Source organism: Doryrhamphus excisus, chromosome 12, assembly GCF_030265055.1.
Source record: "Doryrhamphus excisus isolate RoL2022-K1 chromosome 12, RoL_Dexc_1.0, whole genome shotgun sequence".
Classification (NCBI taxonomy): domain Eukaryota; kingdom Metazoa; phylum Chordata; class Actinopteri; order Syngnathiformes; family Syngnathidae; genus Doryrhamphus; species Doryrhamphus excisus.
The window spans coordinates 293,659-317,698 of NC_080477.1; the positions used below are offsets into that span (position 1 = coordinate 293,659).

The 24,040-nt window shown below is 44.9% G+C and overlaps 5 protein-coding genes across 6 annotated transcripts; all 5 read left to right on the plus strand.

Moving 5' to 3' along the window:
• The first annotated feature begins 949 nt into the window (after positions 1 to 949).
• On the plus strand, positions 950 to 1,938 carry LOC131139125 (C-type isolectin Sp-CL4-like). The gene is made up of 6 exons (XM_058088423.1): positions 950 to 977; positions 1,039 to 1,119; positions 1,198 to 1,337; positions 1,402 to 1,533; positions 1,607 to 1,721; positions 1,795 to 1,938. Exons 2-6 carry the CDS (start codon positions 1,056 to 1,058, stop codon positions 1,860 to 1,862), a joined length of 519 nt encoding a protein of 172 aa, XP_057944406.1. The 5' UTR covers positions 950 to 977; positions 1,039 to 1,055; the 3' UTR covers positions 1,863 to 1,938.
• A 7,121-nt stretch (positions 1,939 to 9,059) lies between these two features.
• Positions 9,060 to 10,106, plus strand: LOC131139123 (perlucin-like protein). The gene is made up of 6 exons (XM_058088420.1): positions 9,060 to 9,112; positions 9,175 to 9,263; positions 9,338 to 9,480; positions 9,555 to 9,686; positions 9,756 to 9,867; positions 9,942 to 10,106. The coding sequence occupies exons 2-6, from the start codon at positions 9,194 to 9,196 to the stop codon at positions 10,007 to 10,009; spliced, it is 525 nt and encodes a 174-aa protein (XP_057944403.1). The 5' UTR covers positions 9,060 to 9,112; positions 9,175 to 9,193; the 3' UTR covers positions 10,010 to 10,106.
• Positions 10,107 to 12,120: 2,014 nt separating this feature from the next.
• Positions 12,121 to 13,077, plus strand: LOC131139842 (C-type isolectin Sp-CL4-like). Its single transcript, XM_058089768.1, has 5 exons — positions 12,121 to 12,316; positions 12,385 to 12,524; positions 12,600 to 12,731; positions 12,811 to 12,925; positions 12,996 to 13,077. The coding sequence occupies exons 1-5, from the start codon at positions 12,121 to 12,123 to the stop codon at positions 13,067 to 13,069; spliced, it is 657 nt and encodes a 218-aa protein (XP_057945751.1). The 3' UTR covers positions 13,070 to 13,077.
• A 1,774-nt stretch (positions 13,078 to 14,851) lies between these two features.
• On the plus strand, positions 14,852 to 19,140 carry LOC131139118 (C-type lectin domain-containing protein 161-like). Of its 2 annotated transcripts, XM_058088415.1 has the most exons (10): positions 14,852 to 15,020; positions 15,103 to 15,182; positions 15,245 to 15,333; positions 15,411 to 15,550; positions 15,626 to 15,757; positions 15,834 to 15,936; positions 18,372 to 18,514; positions 18,589 to 18,720; positions 18,790 to 18,901; positions 18,976 to 19,140. In XM_058088415.1, the coding sequence occupies exons 3-10, from the start codon at positions 15,264 to 15,266 to the stop codon at positions 19,041 to 19,043; spliced, it is 900 nt and encodes a 299-aa protein (XP_057944398.1). In that variant the 5' UTR covers positions 14,852 to 15,020; positions 15,103 to 15,182; positions 15,245 to 15,263; the 3' UTR covers positions 19,044 to 19,140. The 2 variants fall into 2 exon arrangements, with proteins under 2 accessions (XP_057944398.1, XP_057944396.1); XM_058088413.1 differs by having other exon boundaries at positions 14,852 to 15,182; positions 18,589 to 18,901.
• A 2,104-nt stretch (positions 19,141 to 21,244) lies between these two features.
• On the plus strand, positions 21,245 to 22,194 carry LOC131139121 (C-type isolectin Sp-CL4-like). The gene is made up of 5 exons (XM_058088418.1): positions 21,245 to 21,327; positions 21,396 to 21,535; positions 21,611 to 21,742; positions 21,822 to 21,936; positions 22,007 to 22,194. Exons 1-5 carry the CDS (start codon positions 21,258 to 21,260, stop codon positions 22,078 to 22,080), a joined length of 531 nt encoding a protein of 176 aa, XP_057944401.1. The 5' UTR covers positions 21,245 to 21,257; the 3' UTR covers positions 22,081 to 22,194.
• Positions 22,195 to 24,040: the final 1,846 nt, after the last annotated feature.

The following is a 24,040-nucleotide window of genomic DNA, read 5'->3' on the forward strand; positions in this document are numbered from 1 at the left end:
TGTTTCACGTGCATCCAGCATCAGAACCACCGCTCCTTCATGAGCATTTGTTAGCTTAGCATCACCATGGCCAAATGGGGCGTGCGGTGCTGGACGCTTGCCAACCTCAAGAGTGGCCATCTTGGCCACGTAGCGCTGGGGGAGGGATTAACGTGACATAATGGCAGCTGAGCAGGCGTTGCGTGTCCGAGGGGTGCAACAATGTGTATTCCAGCGTTCCTAAACATCGTCTCAGTTCCAACCACACGATGAATCAAACGTACCCCAATTGGGCTGCCAACTCCCTGAAAGGTAAACAAGGGACCCCTGGAGGGCAGGGCTGGCAGCAGCGGCCTTTGTCCTTGCTAGGGTACAATCTTGTTTACTATTTGATTGACATCTGAATTGAATTAACCACTGTCCTCATTCTGTTGGTGAAGCAGCAACACGAGGCACCATTATTCAGACCGTATAGCAGCGTGGCCAAACGCCACCTTTGTAGCAGTGAGCCATCATTCCTGCTACGTTAGCATGCACGTTGTGAATGCGGTCGCCACCTGTAGCTTCCTGTGTTGGACAAAAACTGAGGCAGCTCGTCAGCGGTTGCCAGACTTCCTCGTGCTGATATTGATGCATAGCTCGCTCTCTGGTTCTCATGTTGTTTTCACCTCTAAATGTAAGCCAACCTTCCCAGTTTGATGCCGAGCATCCGCATTGAGTGCTGTTTACTGATTGGATAAGCAATGCAATAGCACGCACCGGATGGCCGCAGGTAAGCAACGTTATTTGTCCTGGCTCGTGACAACTTGTCTCCAGCAGGTAGACAACCCACATGCTAACAGGTATTTGAACAAAGAAGAGAAAGGTGCTGCCATGTTAATGTGACCAATCTTCAAAGGTAACGGTTGGCCCACAGGCGGCGTGGAAACTACTTAAGAGCCGAGATGTCCAGGTGAGGCTGAAGACGGAGGCGCTAGATTGAAAAGGACACATCTCCGGTGAGTAGAAGGAAAGATGGCAGATGTTGACGGAGACAATTGAACCTTGCGCTGTTCCCAGGTCAGTCACCCTGAGCCATGCCTTCTGCTGTGACAACGGTCCTCCTGATGGGGGCGCTGATGGGGGCGCCGGCCTTTGCTTGTAAAAGAACAATGTCAGCAATGGCGAGTGGCGAGCGGCGAGCGGCAGCCAAAGAGTGACGGTGTTTGTGTGTGGCAGATGACACGGAGGGCGTGAGGAGGATGTGTGCCGACATCCAGCTGGAGCAATGCGGCGATGGGGAGTGTGGCTTTTACCGCCTCAATGAACGAAGCTGCGTCAAGATATTAACCATGGAAAGGGATTTCCAAGGCGCGCAGGTGAAACACATGGGTAGCGACAAACACCTCCTCGATGTAAACGTCTTGATTGTCCGCCAATCAGATGGAGTGTGATGGTCTACAAGGCCAAGTGGTCAAAGTGCGAAATGAGGAGGAGCACAAGAAGCTGCTGTGTATGATGATGCGGGTGTTCCCGTGGCGACTCCACTACTGGATCGGCGCTGTAAGAGGAAGGGTAAGCAGCCAGTAGACTGATGATGATGACGATGATGAGCAGACGACCGGATCACAACGAGCTTCTGTTTCAGGATGGTGCTTTCTACTGGGTGGATGGAAGCGGACCCGTGATGTTTGCTCCATGGCGTGAATTTCAGCCCGACAACCGTCACCGCGAAGAGGACTGCGTGTGGATGAACTCTGGCAGTAAGTTCAACCAAACATGTCGCCGGACGTCCGCCTCAGCAGGACGCTGAATGCCGTGTCTGTCTTTGTGCAGCCTGGGGCCCCTGGAACGACGGCCCGTGTTATGCTAGCAGTTCTGTGGCGTGTCAGATCGCAATGTGATTGTTTGCTTCTCCGAGAGTCAACGGGAGCGGCCGCTCAGTTTGTCTACCGATGAGAACAAACACACACTTACAGCCACTGCAATAAACTCCAAGCATCAAACATTTTGTACTCCTTGGTTCGTTTATTTACTGCTCTCTGGTTCTACCGTATCTTACTTATTGTGTGGAAATATGGGCTAATAACTATAAAAGCAATCTTCACTGGCTAAATGTACTGCAAAAAAGGCCAGTCAGGATAATTCATAATGCCGCCTACAGAGAACATACTAACTTCTTATTTCTAAAAATGACAAATACTTCAACTTGCTGATATAGTTCATCTTCAAACAGCTAAAATAATGCATAAGGCTAAAAATAAGCAATGAGCTAAAAATGTCATCCAATACTTCTCTACAAGAGAGGAGAAATATGATCTCAGGGAAGAAGTACATTTGAAACACTTCTATGCTAGGACTACGTTATGCTAGCCATAGCATTTCAGTATGTGGAATCAAACTATGGAATGGATTGAGTAAGGGAATCAAACAATGCACAACGATGAGCCAATTCAAGAAACAATACAAGCAGTTGATGTTTGCTAAATCCAAGGATGAAGAGTCTTGAACCAGTCATGATGTGCTATATATATCACTATATTGACACGCACTATGGTACACATTATGGCATTGGATGATCATATCACAGAGTACTTCCGTATGGGACAAAAAAATTATTTTTTTTATTTTTAAATATTAATATTTTTATAATAATGTATAATACATTTTATAATTTAAAAAAAAAACAAAAAAACAAACTATATTAGGAAAGCAGGAAGTGAACAAATGTAAGAGTTAGTGATTGTAAAAGTACCAGATGGAGGGGTAGGATTTAATAAGCTTTGCTTCTTCCTACTCCTTTTGGACATGTGGAACTGGGAACTGATTATGGGATGCACTCAATTGGAATCTGATGCATGTTCAAATGAAATGAAACCATTACCATTACCATTACCATTACCATTACCGTGCATCCATCTCAAGTATTAGACTTAGTATTAGGTAGTAAAAGTTGTCAATTGTTTTTGTGATGTGACATCAGCGGCACTAAAACGCTGCCCGTGGTTTCTCCCGAGTCATCTACAATTCACAACTAATGCTAACACTTCTGTGTACTTTGTACTGTTAGCACTAATGTTATAACACCCCTCATACGTAGAAGAGATTATTTTTTTCACGGCAGAGCTTTTAGTTTGTTTTTTTTCTCCTGCATGACTTTTTCAGCAGCGCTTTTGGTGATCTTTTCCTGACAAAAATAGGAGTGCGAGGTGCGCTAGTGGGTTGGGAAACCTCTTCATAAAAACAATCTTGGCAGAGTCCAAAGAATAAGTGCTGGGCTGTTGATCAAACACTAAGGAGCAACATGTGCGGGGTCCATAGCGGCCGGATTGTTTTGTCACTTCAGTTGAGTTTGGAAGCCACCATGCAGAAAAGACACAACAGAGTTTGCCAAGTTTCATACAAAAAGCACACCAGAACAGCAAAAAGGTCAACAAAATACAAAGTACAATGAAACTGAAGTACTCCTGCACCAGTAGCGTGAAAACGCTGCTGAAAAAGACAAGCAGGAGAAAAAACTAGTCAGGAAAAAAGAAACAGAAGATCAAATCAAATCAAATCAACTTTATTTGTAGAGCACTTTTCCTGCAAGGCGATGCAACACAAAGTGCTTTCCAGAATGAAAACAATTACCACAATTAAAAAGGAAAACAATGAAGAAAAAAGAAAGCCCCTCCTTCCCAGCCTCCATACTAGACCCACACACACACACACACACCCATCCACCCACACACACACACACACACACCCATCCACCCACACACACACACACACACGCAAGCACACAATCACCCACAGTAGGGAGACATGGCACGGTACTGAGGAACAAGGAAACGCCACCTTTGGGGCCGTCCACACTGGGAGGAGCTGCAGGCCGTGCCATCGGAGGACCAGCACCCGGGCCCTCCGACTCCGTTAGACGGGCGGACCCCCACATTAAAGGGAGGAACCCCCCAGCCGGCCGTGTCGAAGGGACCCAAGGATGGCACCCCCTCAGCATACCCGAACAGCCCCCAGTGTGGAGGACCCCCCTGAGGAAACACTGGAGTTAGAAGCTAAAGACTAAGACCATAAAATAGGACTAAAAGATAAAACATAACACTGGAGTTAAAAACTGAAGATTAAGAGCATAAAATAGAATTAACAAGATCAAAACAAAACACTGGAGTTAAAAGGTGAAGAATAAGAACATAAAATAGGACTAAAAGGATGAAAACATAATAAAAGCTTAACAATATGAGTTAAAAGCCTGATTAAAAAGGTGCGTCTTTAATCTTCTTTTAAAAAGAAGATGCTGCTGAAAACCAAAGATCATCACTGCGGGTAACCAACGCTATCAACGGAATACTCCCAATACGAGGCTGAACCTCAGGCTAGGGAGCTAATGGCAAACACCATCTGGCGGCAGGTGTGTGCTGGAAAGGCTCAGGTGTTATAGCGGCCTCAGCCGGCCGGTGGGTGCACTGCCACACCCAGCCGCAGGGTGGCAGCAAAGCAACACGACAGTGTAGTAGTGCTGCTCCAATGTCCACCGGGTTGTCAACAAACGGTGACGTGACACACCGACAGTGTGGCCCCGAGTTACCATGGTGATATAACCGCTCTAAAAGAGATCCACCTTCGTTGTACATCCGGCCAGGCCCGAATATGTGGATCCAGCGGCTCCAGCACGGGAGTATTTGTACTCGGTTCAACTTCTGAACAATCTTGACGGACAAAAGTACAAAAGTTGCACGCCAATTGTTTCCAAAGACCAAGACAAGACAAAGCCATATCATTGGTGGAAAGTCCTGTCAGCAGACAGAAACATAAACATGCGTGGACATGAAATACCGCTTTTCCATCATCTGTGTATGTGCTCTCTCACCTGTACCGCTGCTGCACCTCATGATGGCCACTAGATGGCAGTAAGACTTCACTAATAGTGGGGCGCCGGGCGCCACCCCCCCCCCCCCCCCCCCGCCACCCCCCAAATGGCAGGGGAGGTGCGACAGGCTTTGATTTCAATGCAGACCAACCAACATGTACAAATTTGTAACTATTTGACTCTTGAATGTACTTGTGTATAATATATGTTCTCCATTTTGTTGCATTTCCCTGGTTTCATGGAGCTCAGTCGGTACAGTACAGAAAAATGAATAAATACCGTAAATCACTTTCTCTAGTATTTCAAATACTGGTGCACGAAAAAATCATCGTCAAAAAATCTAAATCGTGCACAAAAATAATTGAGAAGCACTGTGTTATGGCAGGAGCTTTTGATGACAATGAATATGAACGAATAGTGTTCCAGTCAACGGAGGTCTCACAGTGCTCATTTCCCCCCAAAATATTGAAAGATAATCTAATATATTATTTGATATATTAGACATTCCAGGTTTACAGCAGCAAAGCACATACTAGGATTGGAAGTACACAATCAAGATAATACCAATCAAGAAGTTATATTTACTATTTACAGCGGTGTACTTGTTGATAAATCCACGTTTACTGCACAGTTATTGTATAGGACCACCGCGGCATAAAAACATACTAGGGATGTCCCATAATTATTGGTACCGATAGTTATCGGCCTGATAATGGGTCTGATGAAAACTGAAAACTAAACTCAAATCCCCATATATTTATGTTGAATATCGACATACATTATACACATCCTGATATTTTTTCCACAAAGTCAAATATGCGTGTGAAATGTATTAGTGTAAAAAATCTACTGGAAACATAAAAGAATTGTCTATTCTTTAAAATAAATATAGAATAAGTAAAATATAACTATCAATCTTCTTTATAACAAACATTTAGCTATGCTCAAATCCTCAGCTCATACCAAAAGCACAAAAGGACAAAAGATGAAATAAAGTATATGATTTAAAGGACATTTTTAAATGTCAGCAGCAACTGACAAATATTTTATTTTCAACAATGTTTTTTATTGTTTTTTAGAAAGCCAAACCTCATAAGAAAGACAAAACGCACTTTCCTTACAGTTAGAACGACAAACAAATGTCATTCTTCTTCATTTATTTCAGACATGCATACTATGTTCCATTAATGCAGGGGTGGGCAAACTACGGCCCGGGGGCCACATCCGGCCCGCCAAGTGTTTGAATCCGGCCCGCCCAATCTTTCCAAAGTATTTCATTTAAACTCAACATACAACCTGGCATCATGGCCTGAGCCAACCTTTTGATGGTTGTATCAATTTCGTTGTTTGACATGGTCTGTTGTTTACAAAGTGCTCCTGAAAAAAGAGACACAAGCACATAATAATAATAAAAATTAAAATAATTATTATATTATTATTATAACTATTATGATTATTATATTTATTATATTAATAAAATAAAAAAATAAAAATTATTATATTATATAATTATTATATTAATTATATATAATAATATTGTTATATTTGCATATTTGACATAATAATTCAATAATTATTATTATTATAAAAAAATAAAAAAAATTTTTTTTTTAATTAAAAATTATTATTATAATATTTTATTATTTTTAAAATATTTAAATATAAATATAAAATAATAAATAATAATAGCAGATTGCATGACAATTTTCCAGATACAATAATACCAGGTGGACTGTTACGTGTAAAATATATAATCTGCCCCCCCCCCATTGATATTGTTATATGAATGCGGCCCGCGAGTCAAAAAGTTTGCCCACCCCTGCATTAATGTATCTCACATATACACTTATACAATATCTATGTATACTTACATGTTTATACACACACATATATATATATATATATATATATATATATATATATACACACACACAGCATACATACACATACATACACAACACCTCATTGCTACACGTGTCTGAAAAGGAGCAGGAGGAAGCAAAGCTTATTAAATCCTACCCCTTCTCCACGCCACAGCAGTTACCAATTCAATAAGTGATTTTTTCTACATATAATCACAGAATCTTACATAAGACAAAAGAACAAAAGAAGAGTGGGAACATCAGGCATCCCAGCAAAACCCCAGGACATTGGCGTGGCACGCCACCAACACCCCCAGCCCCCCAGCAGTCCCCGCTGCCCTCCAATAAGAAGCCATTTTGGCTGGACCCGCACGTATGTGGGTGGGTCTTATTGTGTTCAATTTAAATTGTCCATCCCTTCATCAAAATAAAAAGAATTGTAATATTTTATCTTGCTAGCGTCTCTCAAAGTCTCGACGGTGTAATTACTGCATCCGCACTTTTTATCTTGTGGTTAGGACTACTTGATGATTCGGCACACATCACATGTTCCGACACCGTGATGAGAGGCTTGGGTGCAATGAGTCGTCCTTTCATGAAGATTAACAAACATTGTTTCGTCAGAGATGCCGCTCTGTAAAACTGCACGAGATCCACCCCGGTGGCATCATGCCTCAAGGACGCGTGGATCCACACTGCAGCACACTTTGGCTTCCAAGTTTACAAATACCAGAAAAATCTCCAACGACGCCAGAAAAAGTAACATTGAATGTTATTTGCTCATTTGTTTTTATGATATGGAGCTGCTGTGGGGTAGTGGTTAACGTTCAGGACTTGGTGGCAAATGCCCACAGTTCGAATCTCCCCTCGTAAGTAAGCATCATTGGTATCCGTCAGGAAGGGCATCTGAGATGTGGATCAAAAGATCGGCTGTGGCGACTCTGTAATCAGGAAAGAGGCGAAAGAAACAACCAGAAATGTGTTTTATGATATGAAAAGACATCGGTAATGCAAAGACTTCATCCAAGGGTTGGCCTGACGAGGCCAAGGTCATAGTCATCAAAGACCCGAAGGAGCTTGAGAGACATGAAGGTTGTGTTTGCTTGCGTGAGTGACAGGTGGATTATGTTCCCTTTTCATGCATCAGTCTGTGTGCTTATTTTCTAATGACTTCCTGTTCTGTTCCGTTCAGGTTGCATGTGGCTTTACCTTCTGTTCCAACACATTTGGATTTGATTATTTAGTTCAGCCTTTGGCGACTGTCTGGCCTTGGTGCATTGCGCATTCCAGTTGCCGGTGAGCCTGTCAGGTGATGGGTCTCTCTTTCTGCTCAAAAAAATACATATTTTACCTGCACCAGGTTTAAGCGGTACAGCTTAAAAATAGTATCATTCATTCATTGATTCATTTTCCACCGCTTATCCTGACGAGGGTCGCGAGGGGTGCTGGAGCCTATCCCAGCTGTTTTCGGTTGAGCCAGCCAATCCCAGGGCACATATAGACAAACAACCATTCACACTCACATTCATACCTATGGACAATTTGGAGTGGCTAATTAACCTAGCATGTTTTTGGAATGTGGGAGGAAACCGGAGTACCCGGAGAAAAGCCACGCATGCACGGGGAGAACATGCAAACTCCACACAGAGATGGCCGAGGGTGGGATTGAACTCGGGTCCCCTAGCTGTGAGGTCTGCGTGCTAACCACTTCACCACCGTGCAGCCCCTAAATAGCATCATTTGCCTATAAAATTGTGATGCGTAAGAAAGTGTGTACAAGTGACCTATGTGTTCCTCGTATTTTTTTCACTCAGAACTTCCACGTCGCCACCGGGCACTGTAAAACGTTCCTTACATAAAAGCCGTAAAGTACGACATCGGGCGCACACACCACCACACAAGCTAACCCTGCTAGCTAACAGACTGCGGTTTCTTCAGATGCACCAACAGTTCATTCAACCGTTAATGAAAGTTCTCATATTTGTTGGCATGACGACTCACATTGTGGCGACAAAGTTTATATCCTTTCAGCTCTGCATGTCGATGACCGTTGTTGATCTAAAATCGTCTCGCAGGCCAGAATAAACCCATCTGTGGGTCTGATCTGGCCCGGTGGCTGAATGTTATACACCCCTAGTCTAGACAGTGATGTCATCAGAGTCAATGCTGAAAAAGACCACAGATGGCCGCAGGGAGGATATGTTATTTTCCCTGGTTTCAAACCGAGATCCGAGTCCTTGTTTGAATTAAGTAGGCAGCTCAGACATCAACAGTATTTGCCTGATCAAACTTAACAAAAAAGGTACTGCCATATTGACGGGACCAATCTTCATATAAAACAGCCTGCAGGCGTCATTGAAAGTATTTAAGAGGTGGGATCTTGAGGTGAGGCCGAAGACGGCGAACACATCTGAACACATCTCCGGTGAGTAGAGGAGAAAGATGGCAGAGGTTGATGGAGAAAAATGAACATTGTGCTGTTCCCAGGTCAGCGTCATCCTGAGTCATGCCTTCTGCTGTACCAACTGTCCTCCTGATGGGGGCGCTGTTGGTCGCGTCAGCTTTTGCTCAATCTTGTAATAAGCAAAACGTCAGCAATACTGACTCTGATGAGCAGCAGACAATAACTGACAGTGTTTGTGTGTCACAGACGACGACGCTCAAATGGTTGAATTGTGTGCCAACATGGAGCTGGAAGAATGTCCCAGTGATACTATGTGTGGGGTGTACCGCCTCAATGAAAACAGCTGTGTCAAATTATCATCCATGCAAGAGAATTTCGAAGCGGCAGAGGTGAAACACCAGCAAACAGAAGCAGCAATAAATGTCTTTTGGTCCTAAAAACATCTTCGTTATCCTCCTATCAGAGATTGTGCAAATTTATCAAGGGTAAAGTGGTCAAAGTGGAAAATGAGGAGGAGCACAAGAAGCTGCTGTGTATGATGTACCGGCTGTACCCAAAGCCGCTCAGCTACTGGATCAGTTCTGTACGACGACAGGTAAGAATCCAACACACTGATGATGATGATGAGTGCATGAAGAGATCACAATGGTTGTCTTTGTTCCAGGGTAGTGAATTCCGGTGGGTTGATGGCAATGGAAATGTGACATTTGCTCCATGGCATTCAACTCCACCCAGCTATGGAAGGGAACCGGACTGTGTGTGGATGAACTCTGACAGTAAGTTTGATGGAACATCTCTCTGGACGTCTGTTTCAGCATGACACTGAATGTTGACTCCTGTCTCTGTCCAGCCTGGGGTCCGTGGGACAAAGGCAATTGTCGAATGAGACAATCTGTGGCATGTCAGATACCAATGTGATTGTTTGTTCCTCCAAGAGTCAACAAGAGCAGCCACTCACTTTGTCTCGTCGAGAGCAGAAACATGCTTTTACAGGCATTGTAATAAACTTCAAGCATCAGAGAATTTGTTCCTGCTTCTGGTTTCATTTGTTTAACGTCCATCCATGTCTATCCCTGATATGGTAACGGTGGGATTTATTTGAACATGCATACAAGTTACATTGGAATACATCACATATTGTAGCACTCCTCCTATTCAAGGCACGGGTGGGCCTCCTTCTCTTCCTTTTCTGTCGCAGCGGCAAATAAAACCCAATTCCTCTTCTTCAAAACAGGCAAGTGTCGCTACGTTGGAAGTCGACGTCTTCCGCTCTCGTTTAGTCCCGTGGTAGATGTGTTTTCAATGCACTGCCGGCTGCAATTTGGGAGCAGACGCCGCACAGCCTATAAAGACAAACACGGTCTCTCGAGCCGATTTCTGTGTGGCTCGTTTGTGCACAAAGTATAACCCAGCCTTAACAGTTTCTGTTTTGCTCTGGCAACTTTTGTGTCTCCTTCAGTCGACTGCCCATTTTGTGCTAGCATCCCGCTATGTCTTACACGCAAGCCTTTTTGCATCGCCCTGAGTTGTTGTTTTCTTTTGCCAGCATTTTGCTACATTTTTCCTTTTTGCACTTAATTTTGGTTGTGCTTTTCCCTCGCCTCCACACTATAATGTGGGTTTAATGTGGGACTTTGATTTGTGCCACTGAGACCTTCAATAAAGACTTTGTTTTTGCTGCACACAGCTCTGCCTCGCATCTTGGGTTCATACTCGCACCAAACCTAACAGAAAAAACATGTGAAAATACTGACGTCAGATCTCAAGCCGTCCGCCAGGAAGCTGAAGCTTTGTTGCAAATGTGTCTTCCAAGTGGATAATGACCCTAGCCGCACCACTAAGTCAATATTTCAGAGTAGCCATTACAAAGTCCTGATCTCAGTCTCATAGAAAATTAGTGAAGGCGTGTTGAGCAAGATAGCAAGCCTATAAACCTGACTCCGCTACACCAGTTCTATCAGGGGAAAAAGGGCTAGAATTCCAAGCAACGATGGTGATGAGTTTGTGGAAGGACACCCCAAAACACCCAAGTCATAGAGCTTGAAGGCAACACAACCAAATACTAAGGACATGTACTGTACGTATGTCAGCTAGGGATGCACCCATCCATTGTGTGTCGACTCATTTCCATTAAAAAGCGTTTCATTGCCAGTCACAATAGCCCATCCGCTGTGGCTGGTACTATTACAGCCCACAGCCCGTGCCAATCCCTGTGGGCAGTGTATTCCCTTTCCCTAATGTCTTGGGTGGAATCCTCCTCCCACTTGGATTGACACTGCGCAGGTGTGCCAAAACAAATCAAACAAGTCTGCCGTATGTCTGCAACAAGTAACAAATATCTTGCGGGGGTAGCACTTTAAAAATCCTTCATTTAATACGCCATTTGAGGAACAAACACTTCAGGGAGTGTGATCATCAGTCAAACGGCAGCCAATGTAGCCAAAACACTGGACAACAATCGCCCGTATGTGACTGACAGCAGAATGCTAAGCAAATAACCAGAACAATTACTGAATTCATCAGAAGAGACGACCAGCCTTTGGAACAAATGTTCCCATGGTGACAGACGAATAGAAGACATAACAGCTAAGTACATACTACTACCCCCATTTTGGTACTTTTGAAAAAGTTATATAGCTCAGATGGTAAAGTGCCTGGTTCCTGAGATGGCCCGCTCTGGAGTTCAGCTTAAAACTACTCTTACTTTCATTCTACGTTTTAGCATTTTCACAGCACTTCAGTTGCGCTTCAGCTTTCAAATGGCTCCTATATTCGTTCGGAATTCAGATTTTTATACCATTTCAGTTTTGCTTCAGTGTATCAGCATTCACACGAACTGTCGACTGCCATTGCATCATCGAGGTTGAAGAGCTTTGCCAAAACAAAGAGTGCTAAATGTGAACATTCTAATCACATTGAATTTACTCAAGCTAAAACTCCTTTGGTACACAAATCCTCCTCATTTGTCTCTTTCCGCTCTTCAACATTTAAAAGAGATAAAGTGTTTGTTCAGTCTTTGTTTAGTCTGCATGCTAATGCTGAAGGTGGAGCTGACCTCCCAGGAGATTATACAACCCAAGAGCCGACTTGGCATTGGTTTCCGTATTATGCCCTGGGCGGGTCTGGCCTCTGTGATGGGGGACAGAATCCAGACACATTACATTGAAAATATGCCCTGGGAACGCTGCGTCGCCAATCAAGCCACATCGATCTTGGCTCAAATTTGTAATAAGCAAAATGTCAGCAATAGCGACTGTGGCGAGACAAAGACTGACAGCGTTTGTGTGTCACAGACACCGATGAGAAGTTGAGAGAAAAATGCGCCACCGTGACGCTGGAAGCATGTAATGGTGAGGCGTGTGGGGTCTACCGTCTGAATGACAACAGCTGTGTCAAAGTATTAAGCCTGCAAAGAACTTTTGCCGGCGCACAGGTGAAACACCAGCAAAGAAGAACAGCAGCCCGAACCATCTTCTGGTTCTAAACTTCGGATTGTCTCACTTATTAGGCGGATTGTCAACTTTGGAACGGTCATGTGGTGAAAGTGAAAAATGAGGAAGAGCACACCAAGCTGATGTGTATGATGTTGCGGCTATTCCCGGGGCAATACCGCTACTGGGTCGGTGCCGTACGAGGAAAAGTAAGCAGCCATTACACTTATGATGATGGTGACGAAGAAGGGGCGGATGAAGAGATCAAAATGGTTGTCTTTGTTTCAGGATGGTAATTTCTACTGGGCTGGTGAAGATACACCAGTGGAGTTTAGTCCATGGGGTGAGGATCAGCCCGACAACTATAACAAGAGAGACAACTGTGTGTGGATGAACTACAACTGTAAGTTGAACTCAACATCTCTCACGATACACGAGCACGATACTGAATGTTGTCTCCTGTCTGTGTCCAGCCTGGGGTGGATGGAACGACGGCCTATGTGATGACATGCGTTCTCTGGCGTGTCAGTTCCCAATTCCAAGCTAAGTTCTGTGGCGTGTCAGGTCCGAGTGTGGCTGTTTGATTCTCCAAGAGTCAACAGAAGCAGCTCTGTTTGTCTACTCGTGAGCACAAACACGCTTTTACAGTCTTTGCAATAAACTTCTAGCATCAGTTTGCTTCACATGCATCCATATGACCATATAAAATGATATAAAATGTACCTTCAATAGAATATCTTAAATACCCCTCCGTGAATCACCACCTCATCATGCTGGAGGGGTTTGAGTGCCCAAGTGATCCGAGTAGCTATGTTGTCTGGGGCTACATGTGTGATTGAGAAGACCCTTATGATGACAACAAAAAGGAGGAACGGTGCCAGTCATGGCGGCAGGCCCCGAACCGGATGGTGGACACCAGAGGTCAGCTGAAGGAGTCCTATCGAGCATGGATGGCTTGTGGGACTCCTGAAGAAGCTGACAAGACAGTCAGGTCAAACGGCACGCAGCTTTGGCGCTTGTCGAGGCAAAAACTCGAGTGTGGGAGGAATTCGGTAAGGCCATGGAGCACGACTTTCGGTCGGCCTCGAAAAGGTTCTGGCAAACCGCCCGGCGCCTCAAAAAAGGGAAGCAGTGCCCGGTCCACACTGTTTACAGTGGGGACGGGGGCCTGCTGACCTCGACTGGGGATGTAGTTGGACGGTGGAAGGGATACTTTCTCAATCCCACTGACATACCTTCCATAGAGGAAGCAGAGTCCGAGGACACATACGTGGACAGTGCCATCACCGTGGCTGAGGTATCTGGGGTGGTCAAAACGCTCCTCAGTGGCAAAGCTCCGGAGGTGGACGAGTCCAGCCCAGAATTCCTCAAGGCTCTGGATGTTGAGGGACTGTCTTGGCTGACATGTCTCTTCAACATTGCGTGGAAGTCGGGAACAGTACCTTTGAATTGGCAGACCTGGGTGGTGGTCCCCGTCTTTAAGAAGGGTGACCGGAGGGTGTGTTCCATATAGGGGTGTCACACCCCTCAGCCTCCCTAGGAAAGTCTATTCCAGGGTGCTGGAGAGAAGGGTACGACTGTTGGTTGAACCTTTGCTACAAGAGGTCCAATGCAGTTTTCGTCCTGGGCGCGGAACATTGGACTAGCTCTACACCCTCACAAGGGTGCTGGAGGGTGCATGGGAGTTTGCCCAACCAGTTTACATGTGCTTTGTACACTTGGAAAAGGCATTCGACCGTGTCCCTCGTGGCATCCTTTCCTACTACGTGCCATCCGGTCTTTGTACAAACGGGGCAAGAGTCTGGCTCGCATTGCCAGCAGTAAGTACAGCCTGTTTCTGGTGAACGTTGGCCTCCACCAAGGCTGCCCTTTGTCACGGATTCTGTTCACAATTTTTTTTGGACAGAATTTCTAAGCGCAGCCAAGGTGTTGAGGGAGTCCGGTTCGGGGGCCTTGGAATCTCATCTCTGCTATTTGCAGATGATGTGGTTCTTATGGCCTCTTCGGGCTATGACCTTCAGCGTTTACTGGAACGGTTTGCATGAGTGTGAAGCTTCTGGGATGAGACTCAGTACCTCCAAATCAGAGGCTATGGTTCTCAGTCGGAAAAGGGTGGAGTGCTCCCTCCGGGTTGGGAATGAGGTCCTTGCCCAGGTGGAGGAGTTTAAGTCTCTCGGGGTCTTGTTCACGAGTGAGGGAAGGTGGGAGCGTGAGGCCGCGGCAGTAATGCGGGTGGTGAAAAGAGAGCTGAGCCGTAAGGCAAAGCTCTCAATTTAAAGCTCCTTTAAAGCTGAGTCATCCAGGAGGGGCTCAGAGTAGAGCCGCTTCTCATCGAGAGGAGTCAGTTGAGGTGGCTCGGGCATCTAGTCTAGTTATTATTTATTATTACACGGGAGCCAGGCAACGACATTTCGTTGGCAATTTCACTGCTGTGTTATTGTGCAATGACAATAAAGAAAGTCTATGTCTATGATAATGTGACCTCTGAAATCAGACAGGTATTTTGCCTGATCAAATTTAACAAAGAACAAAACAGTGACGCCTTGTTAATGTGACTAATTTGCAAACGTTGGCCTGCAGGCGTCAAGTGTTAAAGTAGAGCCGAGATCTCGCTGTAAGGCGGCAGACGGTGGAGACAGATTGATAACGACACATCTCCGGTGAGTAGAGGAGAAAGACGGCAGATGTTGATGCAGGAAAATTAACGTTGCACTTTTCCCAGGTCACAGTCATCCTGAGCCATGCCTTCTGCTGTGGCAATTCTCCTCATGATGGGGGCGCTAATGGTCGCTTCTGCCTCTGCTCAATCTTGTAATAAGCGAAATGCCAGCGATATGCCTGATTCTTGGGAGCGGCCGACAAAAACTGACGGTGTTTGTGTGTCACAGACACAGATGAAGAGGCGACAACCATGTGTGCCAGCATCGAGCTGCAACCATGTCGTCTAAGGATCCCTGGGGCTTACCAGCTGAGTGAAAAAAGATGTGTCCAAGTATTTACCACGGAAAAGGACTTCAACGCCGCCAGGGTGACACATCAGCAAACACATTCAGCAGCAATGAACGCCTTCTCTTTGTAAACTTCTTCATTCTCCACCTATCAGACGGAGTGTAAAGGTTGGCGCGTACGCGGTGATGTGGCAGCAGTGCTGAATGAGGAGGAGCACAAAAAGCTGCTGTGTATGACGAAGGAGGCGTCCCCACAGCGACTCCGCTACTGGGTTGGCGCTCTAAGAGTAAGTAAGCAGCCAACACACCGATGATGACAACGATCAGTGTTTGAAGAGAACACAATGGTTGTCTTTGTTTCAGGAACGTAACCAATTCTACTGGACAAGTGGAGTATTGACATATACTCCGTGGGCTCAGCCGAACTACTCTGAAGGAGAGGCATGTGTGCAGATGAACACTGACGGTGAGTTCAACATCTGGACATCTGTCTCAGCGTGACACTAAATGTTGTCTTCCGTCTATGTCCAGCTGCCTGGGGCACGTGGAGCATGGTCCAGTGTGCTGGAACGGGTGCTGTGGTCTGCGAGGTTAGCATATGATTGTTTGCTTCTTCAAGAATCAACAGGAGCAGCCACTCTGTTGGTCTACTTGTGAGAACAATCAAGCTTTTACAGCGATTCCAATAAACTTCATCAAGGTCTTCCTGCCTGTGGTTCTATTGGTTTAATACGCATCCTCTCAAGAACTGATCGGCCTATTGTCGGTCATCACTTATTGGTCTGTTTTTCGTCATGCGATTCATTTCAAATGGGCTTATTGTGGCTCTAATGCACTTGAGCGAGAGGCTCTTCCAGAATCTGCACCTATTCCAGATGTCGTTCCTTGGATTTCCAAAACGGTCTGTTTAAATTTATCCCACCCACGGCCCACCTCCAGGCACGCCCACACCGCTGTGATTGGTCACACTCACAAAACTACCGGACCACTGCCGAACCCGATTTTGTCGGTATGGGAGTTGAAAATAATAATTTTAAAAAAAAAAACTTTGGCGAGCTACTTGAATAGTGGTTAGGAGCTACTGGTAGGAGCTACTGGTAAAAGCTACTGGTAAAAGCTACTGGTAGCTCATGAGCTCACTATGGACAATTTGGAGTGGCTGATTAACCTAGCATGCATGCATGCAACGTGGGAAGAAACCGGAGTACCCGGAGAAAAGCCAGGCATGCACGTGTGGGGAAAACATGCAAACTCCACAAGGGGAATCAAACCGAGGTACCATGCAGGTTTTTGACTAATAAAAATAAAATCAATAAACCCACCTTGATCAGCAACATTAACTCAATATGCACAATATGTAAAACACATGAACCTAAAAAACCTAAAAATGTTTCAATGAATTATAGTTTGTTTTCCATCAATAATGAATTCATACCTCATACCCTCATACCCAAACAATGGGAATCCAGGAAACTTTCCCCACACTGCCCAGTATCCAGCTACTATGCTAACATTAACATGCTATCAATGTTGACATGTTAACGTTAGCATGCTAACACCTAGCAAGACAGTGCTAAATGTTTATACTATGTGTCCAGAATGAGTTGAGAATTTTGACTTCGGAACAATCTGAATGGGTCGAGAAATGTGGCGATAGTAGCGGCAGGTAATTAGTTTTTGGGGAAAGGGTGAATTTGGGACCGCATGACGAGTGAGTGGTTAGCATGCAGGCCACACAGTCAGGAGATCGGGAAGACCTGGGTTTGATTCTCATCTCACGCGTTTGCACGTTCTCCGGGTACTCTGGTCAACGTCCACATACAAGAAACTGGAGTTTTCTGTTGTTGGTGGTTCTTGTACGCTGATTTTGGCACATTCTTCAGCAAACTTGATGACACAATTAGATACATGCACAGGTCTGCAGTCGTGGGTGAAGAGGAAGTACAGTATATGAATGGACTCGGCGCACATCCCTGTGCTACGCGGTGTCGAGTACAATGGTGGAGGAGCAGATGTGTCCTGACACAACATGCTGTGGCCTGTTGGTCAGAAACACCATTATCCCGTGACAGAGGGCATTGGTTACAGTATACCCAGGTCCTAGGTTTGATGGCCAACACCGATGGGGTGTCAGTATCGAATGCTGAGCTAAAATCAACAAACAATATTCTGGCATCTGTGTTGCTGTCCAGAGCACAGAGTGTAGGGCTGCTGAGCAGCAAGCTAAGGTATAGGCCCAGTGTGGTTGGGAGTCAGTCCTTTAGGCCACACCAGATACTGACTAGTTTTTGGACCTCCCCTGTACAATTGCTGTCCAACTGCTAATTTTGGAGTGGCCTTTCATTGAGGGATACCTAAGGTACACCAGTGCAATAATAATGCTGTCTAGACAGTGATATCAGTCTTTCAACAAATGTTGAAAAAGACCACAGATGGCCGCAGGGAGGATATGTTATTTTCCCTGGTTTCAAACCGAGATCCGAGTCCTTGTTTGAATTAAGTAGGCAGCTCAGACATCAACAGTATTTGCCTGATCAAACTTAACAAAAAAGGTACTGCCATATTGATGGGACCAATCTTCATATAAAACAGCCTGCAGGCGTCATTGAAAGTATTTAAGAGGTGGGATCTTGAGGTGAGGCCGAAGACGGCGAACACATCTGAACACATCTCCGGTGAGTAGAGGAGAAAGATGGCAGAGGTTGAGGGAGAAAAAATGAACATTGTGCTGTTCCCAGGTCAGCGTCATCCTGAGTCATGCCTTCTGCTGTACCAACTGTCCTCCTGATGGGGGCGCTGTTGGTCGCGTCAGCTTTTGCTCAATCTTGTAATAAGCAAAACGTCAGCAATACTGACTCTGATGAGCAGCAGACAATAACTGACAGTGTTTGTGTGTCACAGACGACGACGCTCAAATGGTTGAATTGTGTGCCAACATGGAGCTGGAAGAATGTCCCAGTGATACTATGTGTGGGGTGTACCGCCTCAATGAAAACAGCTGTGTCAAATTATCATCCATGCAAGAGAATTTCGAAGCGGCAAAGGTGAAACACCAGCAAACAGAAGCAGCAATAAATGTCTTTTGGTCCTAAAAACATCTTCGTTATCCTCCTATCAGAGATTGTGCAAATTTATCAAGGGTAAAGTGGTCAAAGTGGAAAATGAGGAGGAGCACAAGAAGCTGCTGTGTATGATGTACCGGCTGTACCCAAAGCCGCTCAGGTACTGGATCAGTTCTGTACGACGACAGGTAAGAATCCAACACACTGATGATGATGATAAGTGCATGAAGAGATCACAATGGTTGTCTTTGTTCCAGGGTAGTGAATTCCGGTGGGTTGATGGCAATGGAAATGTGACATTTGCTCCATGGCATTCAACTCCACCCAGCTATGGAAGGGAACCGGACTGTGTGTGGATGAACTCTGACAGTAAGTTTGATGGAACATCTCTCTGGACGTCTGTTTCAGCATGACACTGAATGTTGACTCCTGTCTCTGTCCAGCCTGGGGTCCGTGGGACAAAGGCAATTGTCGAATGAGACAATCTGTGGCATGTCAGATACCAATGTGATTGTTTGTTCCTCCAAGAGTCAACAAGAGCAGCCACTCACTTTGTCTCGTCGAGAGCAGAAACATGCTTTTACAGGCATTGTAATAAACTTCAAGCATCAGAGAATTTGTTCCTGCTTCTGGTTTCATTTGTTTAACGTCCATCCATGTCTATCCCTGATATGGTAACGGTGGGATTTATTTGAACATGCATACAAGTTACATTGGAATACATCACATATTACTATTCATAGTTCCACGTGTGTCCAAAAGCAGTAGGAAAAAGCAAGGCATATTTAATCCTACCACCATCGGTTTTACATCAATTGCAATACATTTGTTCACTTCAAGTCTTCCAATGCGACTGCTTGAACACATAAGAAAATAAGGTAATGTAAAAATGTGGTAAAATAGGAGTCAATTTACTTGTTGCCGTAACTACTTTGTATAACAGTCCTAAAAAAGAATATGTATGAAATAGACATAACAGAACAGTCATTGTCATAATGGGTTTCATACTGACACTGATCAGTGAAAAATGCTAACACTGAAAAATCCTAACATAAAACTTGTTGCTCGGTTAAAATGACATCTGGCTCATCTGGCTTGTTTGTGACTTCCCTGACAACGCCGTCATCACATCGCTCATTCTTGCACTTTGGTCCACTCGTTAATTGGATTCTTCAACTTTCTCGGAACATTCTCCTGCCAGTGTACAACTCCCTGTGGTGGGAAGAATGGCGAGCTGCAATTGCAGCACTCCTCCTATTCAAGGCACGGGTGGGCCTCCTTCTCTTCCTTTTCTGTCGCAGCGGCAAATAAAACCCAATTCCTCTTCTTCAAAACAGGCAAGTGTCGCTACGTTGGAAGTCGACGTCTTCCGCTCTCGTTTAGTCCCGTGGTAGATGTGTTTTCAATGCACTGCCGGCTGCAATTTGGGAGCAGACGCCGCACAGCCTATAAAGACAAACACGGTCTCTCGAGCGGATTTCCGTGTGGCTCGTTTGTGCACAAAGTATAACCCAGCCTTAACAGTTTCTGTTTGATTTTTGCCACTGAAACCTTCAATAGAGATTTTCAATAGACTTTGTTTTTGCTCCACACAACTCTGCCTAGCATCATGGGTTCCTACCCGGACAGAAAAAACATTATGTGGAAATACTGAGGTAAACATCTCGAGCCATCAGCCAGGAAGTTGAGGCTTTGTCGCAAATGTGTCTTCCAAATGACCGTAAGCACACCACCAAAATGCAAGGAGTGAGGGACAAGCCATTCGGGGGACAAGCCACAAGTCGTCTACTGATATTGCATCATCGAGGTTGAAGAGCTTTGCCAAAACAAAGAGTGCTAAATGTGAACATTCTAATCACATTGAATTTACTCAAGCTAAAACTCCTTTGGTACACAAATCCTCCTCATTTGTCTCTTTCCGCTCTTCAACATTTAAAAGAGATAAAGTGTTTGTTCAGTCTTTGTTTAGTCTGCATGCTAATGCTGAAGGTGGAGCTGACCTCCCAGGAGATTATACAACCCAAGATTTGCCGATTTATGTATTTCCGTATTATGCCCTGGGCGGGTCTGGCCTCTGTGATAGGGGACAGAATCCAGAATCCAGAATCAATGACATTGAAAATATGCCCTGGGCACACTGCGTCGCCTTTAATTGTTCAAACAGACGGTCCAAAAGATTTTGTCATCTTTCAAGTTCCCCAAAAACAAAGACAGGTATGCGTGATAAAAGGGTTGTAGATTGATGACTGTTGCAAATACACAGAACATTGGTGATTAGCTGAATTAATGGCAGTCAGTGATGATTTTGATTATTGTCTATCAAATGCATTAACAGTGCCGTTACTGAAATAAATGTAATACTTCAAGTTAAATGTCCAAATAATATCAATACTATGAAATCAAATTGTCATTATATTGTTATAGTTGGCTTCAAAATGAGTCATTGTTTGTATGAAGTAGACAAATCATACATAAACAGCATTTGCCTGATCAAATTTAACAAAGAAAAAAAAAGATGCCGCTATGTTTACGTGACTAATCTTCATATGCAACGATGGCCTGCAGGCATCATCAAACGTATTTAAGAGCAGAGATCTTGAGGTGAGGCTGAAGACGGTGGAGGCAGATTGAAAAGGACACATCTCCGGTGAGTAGAAGGAAAGATGGCAGAGGTTGATGCGGTAAAACCAATGTTGCGCTGTTCCCAGGTCAGTCACCCTGAGCCATGCCTTCTGCTATGACAACTGTCCTCCTGATGGGGGCGCTGACGGTCACGTCGATCTTGGCTCAAATTTGTAATAAGCAAAATGTCAGCAATAGCGACTGTGGCGAGACAAAGACTGACAGCGTTTGTGTGTCACAGACACCGATGAGAAGTTGAGAGAAAAATGCGCCACCGTGACGCTGGAAGCATGTAATGGTGAGGCGTGTGGGGTCTACCGTCTGAATGACAACAGCTGTGTCAAAGTATTAAGCCTGCAAAGAACTTTTGCCGGCGCACAGGTGAAACACCAGCAAAGAAGAACAGCAGCCCGAACCATCTTCTGGTTCTAAACTTCGGATTGTCTCACTTATTAGGCGGATTGTCAACTTTGGAACGGTCATGTGGTGAAAGTGAAAAATGAGGAAGAGCACACCAAGCTGATGTGTATGATGTTGCGGCTATTCCCGGGGCAATACCGCTACTGGGTCGGTGCCGTACGAGGAAAAGTAAGCAGCCATTACACTTATGATGATGGTGACGAAGAAGGGGCGGATGAAGAGATCAAAATGGTTGTCTTTGTTTCAGGATGGTAATTTCTACTGGGCTGGTGAAGATACACCAGTGGAGTTTAGTCCATGGGGTGAGGATCAGCCCGACAACTATAACAAGAGAGACAACTGTGTGTGGATGAACTACAACTGTAAGTTGAACTCAACATCTCTCACGATACACGAGCACGATACTGAATGTTGTCTCCTGTCTGTGTCCAGCCTGGGGTGGATGGAACGACGGCCTATGTGATGACATGCGTTCTCTGGCGTGTCAGTTCCCAATTCCAAGCTAAGTTCTGTGGCGTGTCAGGTCCGAGTGTGACTGTTTGATTCTCCAAGAGTCAACAGAAGCAGCTCGGTTTGTCTACTCGTGAGCACAAACACGCTTTTACAGTCTTTGCAATAAACTTCTAGCATCAGTTTGCTCATGCGTCTGGTTTCCTTTGCTTCACGTGCATCCACCTCAAGTCCCTGATTGTCAAATTCAATCCCACCGCTTTTTCACAAGAATTTGGTAGCTTAGCTTAGCAGCTGTGTCTCAACTTGCACATTTCTGGCCATTTAGCAGTGTGAGTGGATATGGTAAGTAGCTGGATGTTGCACTCAAAACTGCCACAATGTGCCAGTACGAGCATATTACAAACCCATAGTAGACCACTGCTGCCAACGTTTCAGTACAAAAGTAGCAATTGGCTGTCCTACAAGTCGCCAGAAGTGGTTAGATGATATCATGGTGTAATCTTCATATGTGTGCGTTATTTCGGTATAGAGCTTCCAATGATAAGAAAGAGACTTACCGCGGTATAAATGATAATGGTAAACAAGGAGAGTTGCGCGGCGGACTTTGTTACATAAGATGAATGAAATGCTGTCATCGTGAGGAGATGGAACGTTGGTGTGGAGAAGTATGAACTCGGCGGACTGTTCTCACTATAAACGCTAAACCGCATTCCGCTGATAAACACCGGCGAAGGTTGGCGGCATCTCGGAGAGTAAATGGAAGCTAACTGGGTTAGCCTTGTTTAGCATGCTAGTGCGGTTGCGTGCATGACTCAGGCTCGATGAGTATATCTTCGCTGCTTTAATGTCAGGGGCGTTTCACAAGACACAACTACATAACATGAAGCTCTATCGGTCCACTGAAGGATCATGATGGCGCCCTCGCCACTGTGCCGTGTGGAAAACATTTCAGGTGGGATCTCCTTCATGCCAGTAACGTTAGAAGCAATCAGGACCGTCAAGGTTACATTTTTTCTCATTAGTGAATCAACTTTTTTCCCACCTTTTAATAGCCCGTGTTTCGTGCTCAAAATCCAAACACTGAAGGAGATGAGGCCTTTGAAGATTGTTTTTAAACCCTTCTCTCATAGATGCCGTCTGATGGTTATTGGGCTGCACTCGGCCTCAGTAACAATCGCCATTGGGGCCGAGGATCATCCTGTGTCTTGAGTGACAGCCAATCGGATCCTCCCTAACCCTAACCCTAACCCTCACCCTCAGGATGGTTGACATTTTTTGGTGTCTAGCGCTTCACTTTCTTTGTTCCATAACCCTCAGGATCTTTGAAGAAGAGGCCTTGCTTATGCGGCTCCACAAATCCCACCGCGTTCAAAGAGAAAGCCTTTTTGCCTTTTCCCATCAAGAGATCATGACATTTAATCATTTGTTTATTTCATGATTGAATATTTCTATTTGCCTCATTGTCATATGCTCTGCTCTGCTGCCACCTGTCTGCTTTCTCTTGCGTCGCACTGCTGATCCTGCCCGGGCGGAGCCACCCGTCCCAGAGCCATCTTCAAGACTCACCCATTGCCAGATTGTTTCATGGACTTCAATCACACCCTGTGCAACCATCTGGTGTTGTGCATTCTCGTGTGTGGCTTCTTTGTGGTTGCTTGCGCTCCTAGCATTCTTGTAAGTACTTCTGTACTTCTGTGTGGCTTTTCCAGACGCTCTTTCTGTGACTTGTCTAGTATCGCTTTTCCTCCCTGCTTGGCTTTTTTTTTTGTTTCCCTTTTTGTGTGGCTTTGCCCGCCCTATATGATTTCTATTTTGGTTTTGTGCTGTACACAATGTTTTTTTTTCCTCTAGTACACCTTTTATATTAAACTTGGTCTCTACACCTTACTTGTTGTCCTCTCTGCATCGGGTTCCAGCGACTGCCTATAAGCCCATCGCAACAATCATAACATTTATGAAGAACAAAAGCAACACGCATTTGGTCACTGATGATATTGTCTATATTAGTGTTTT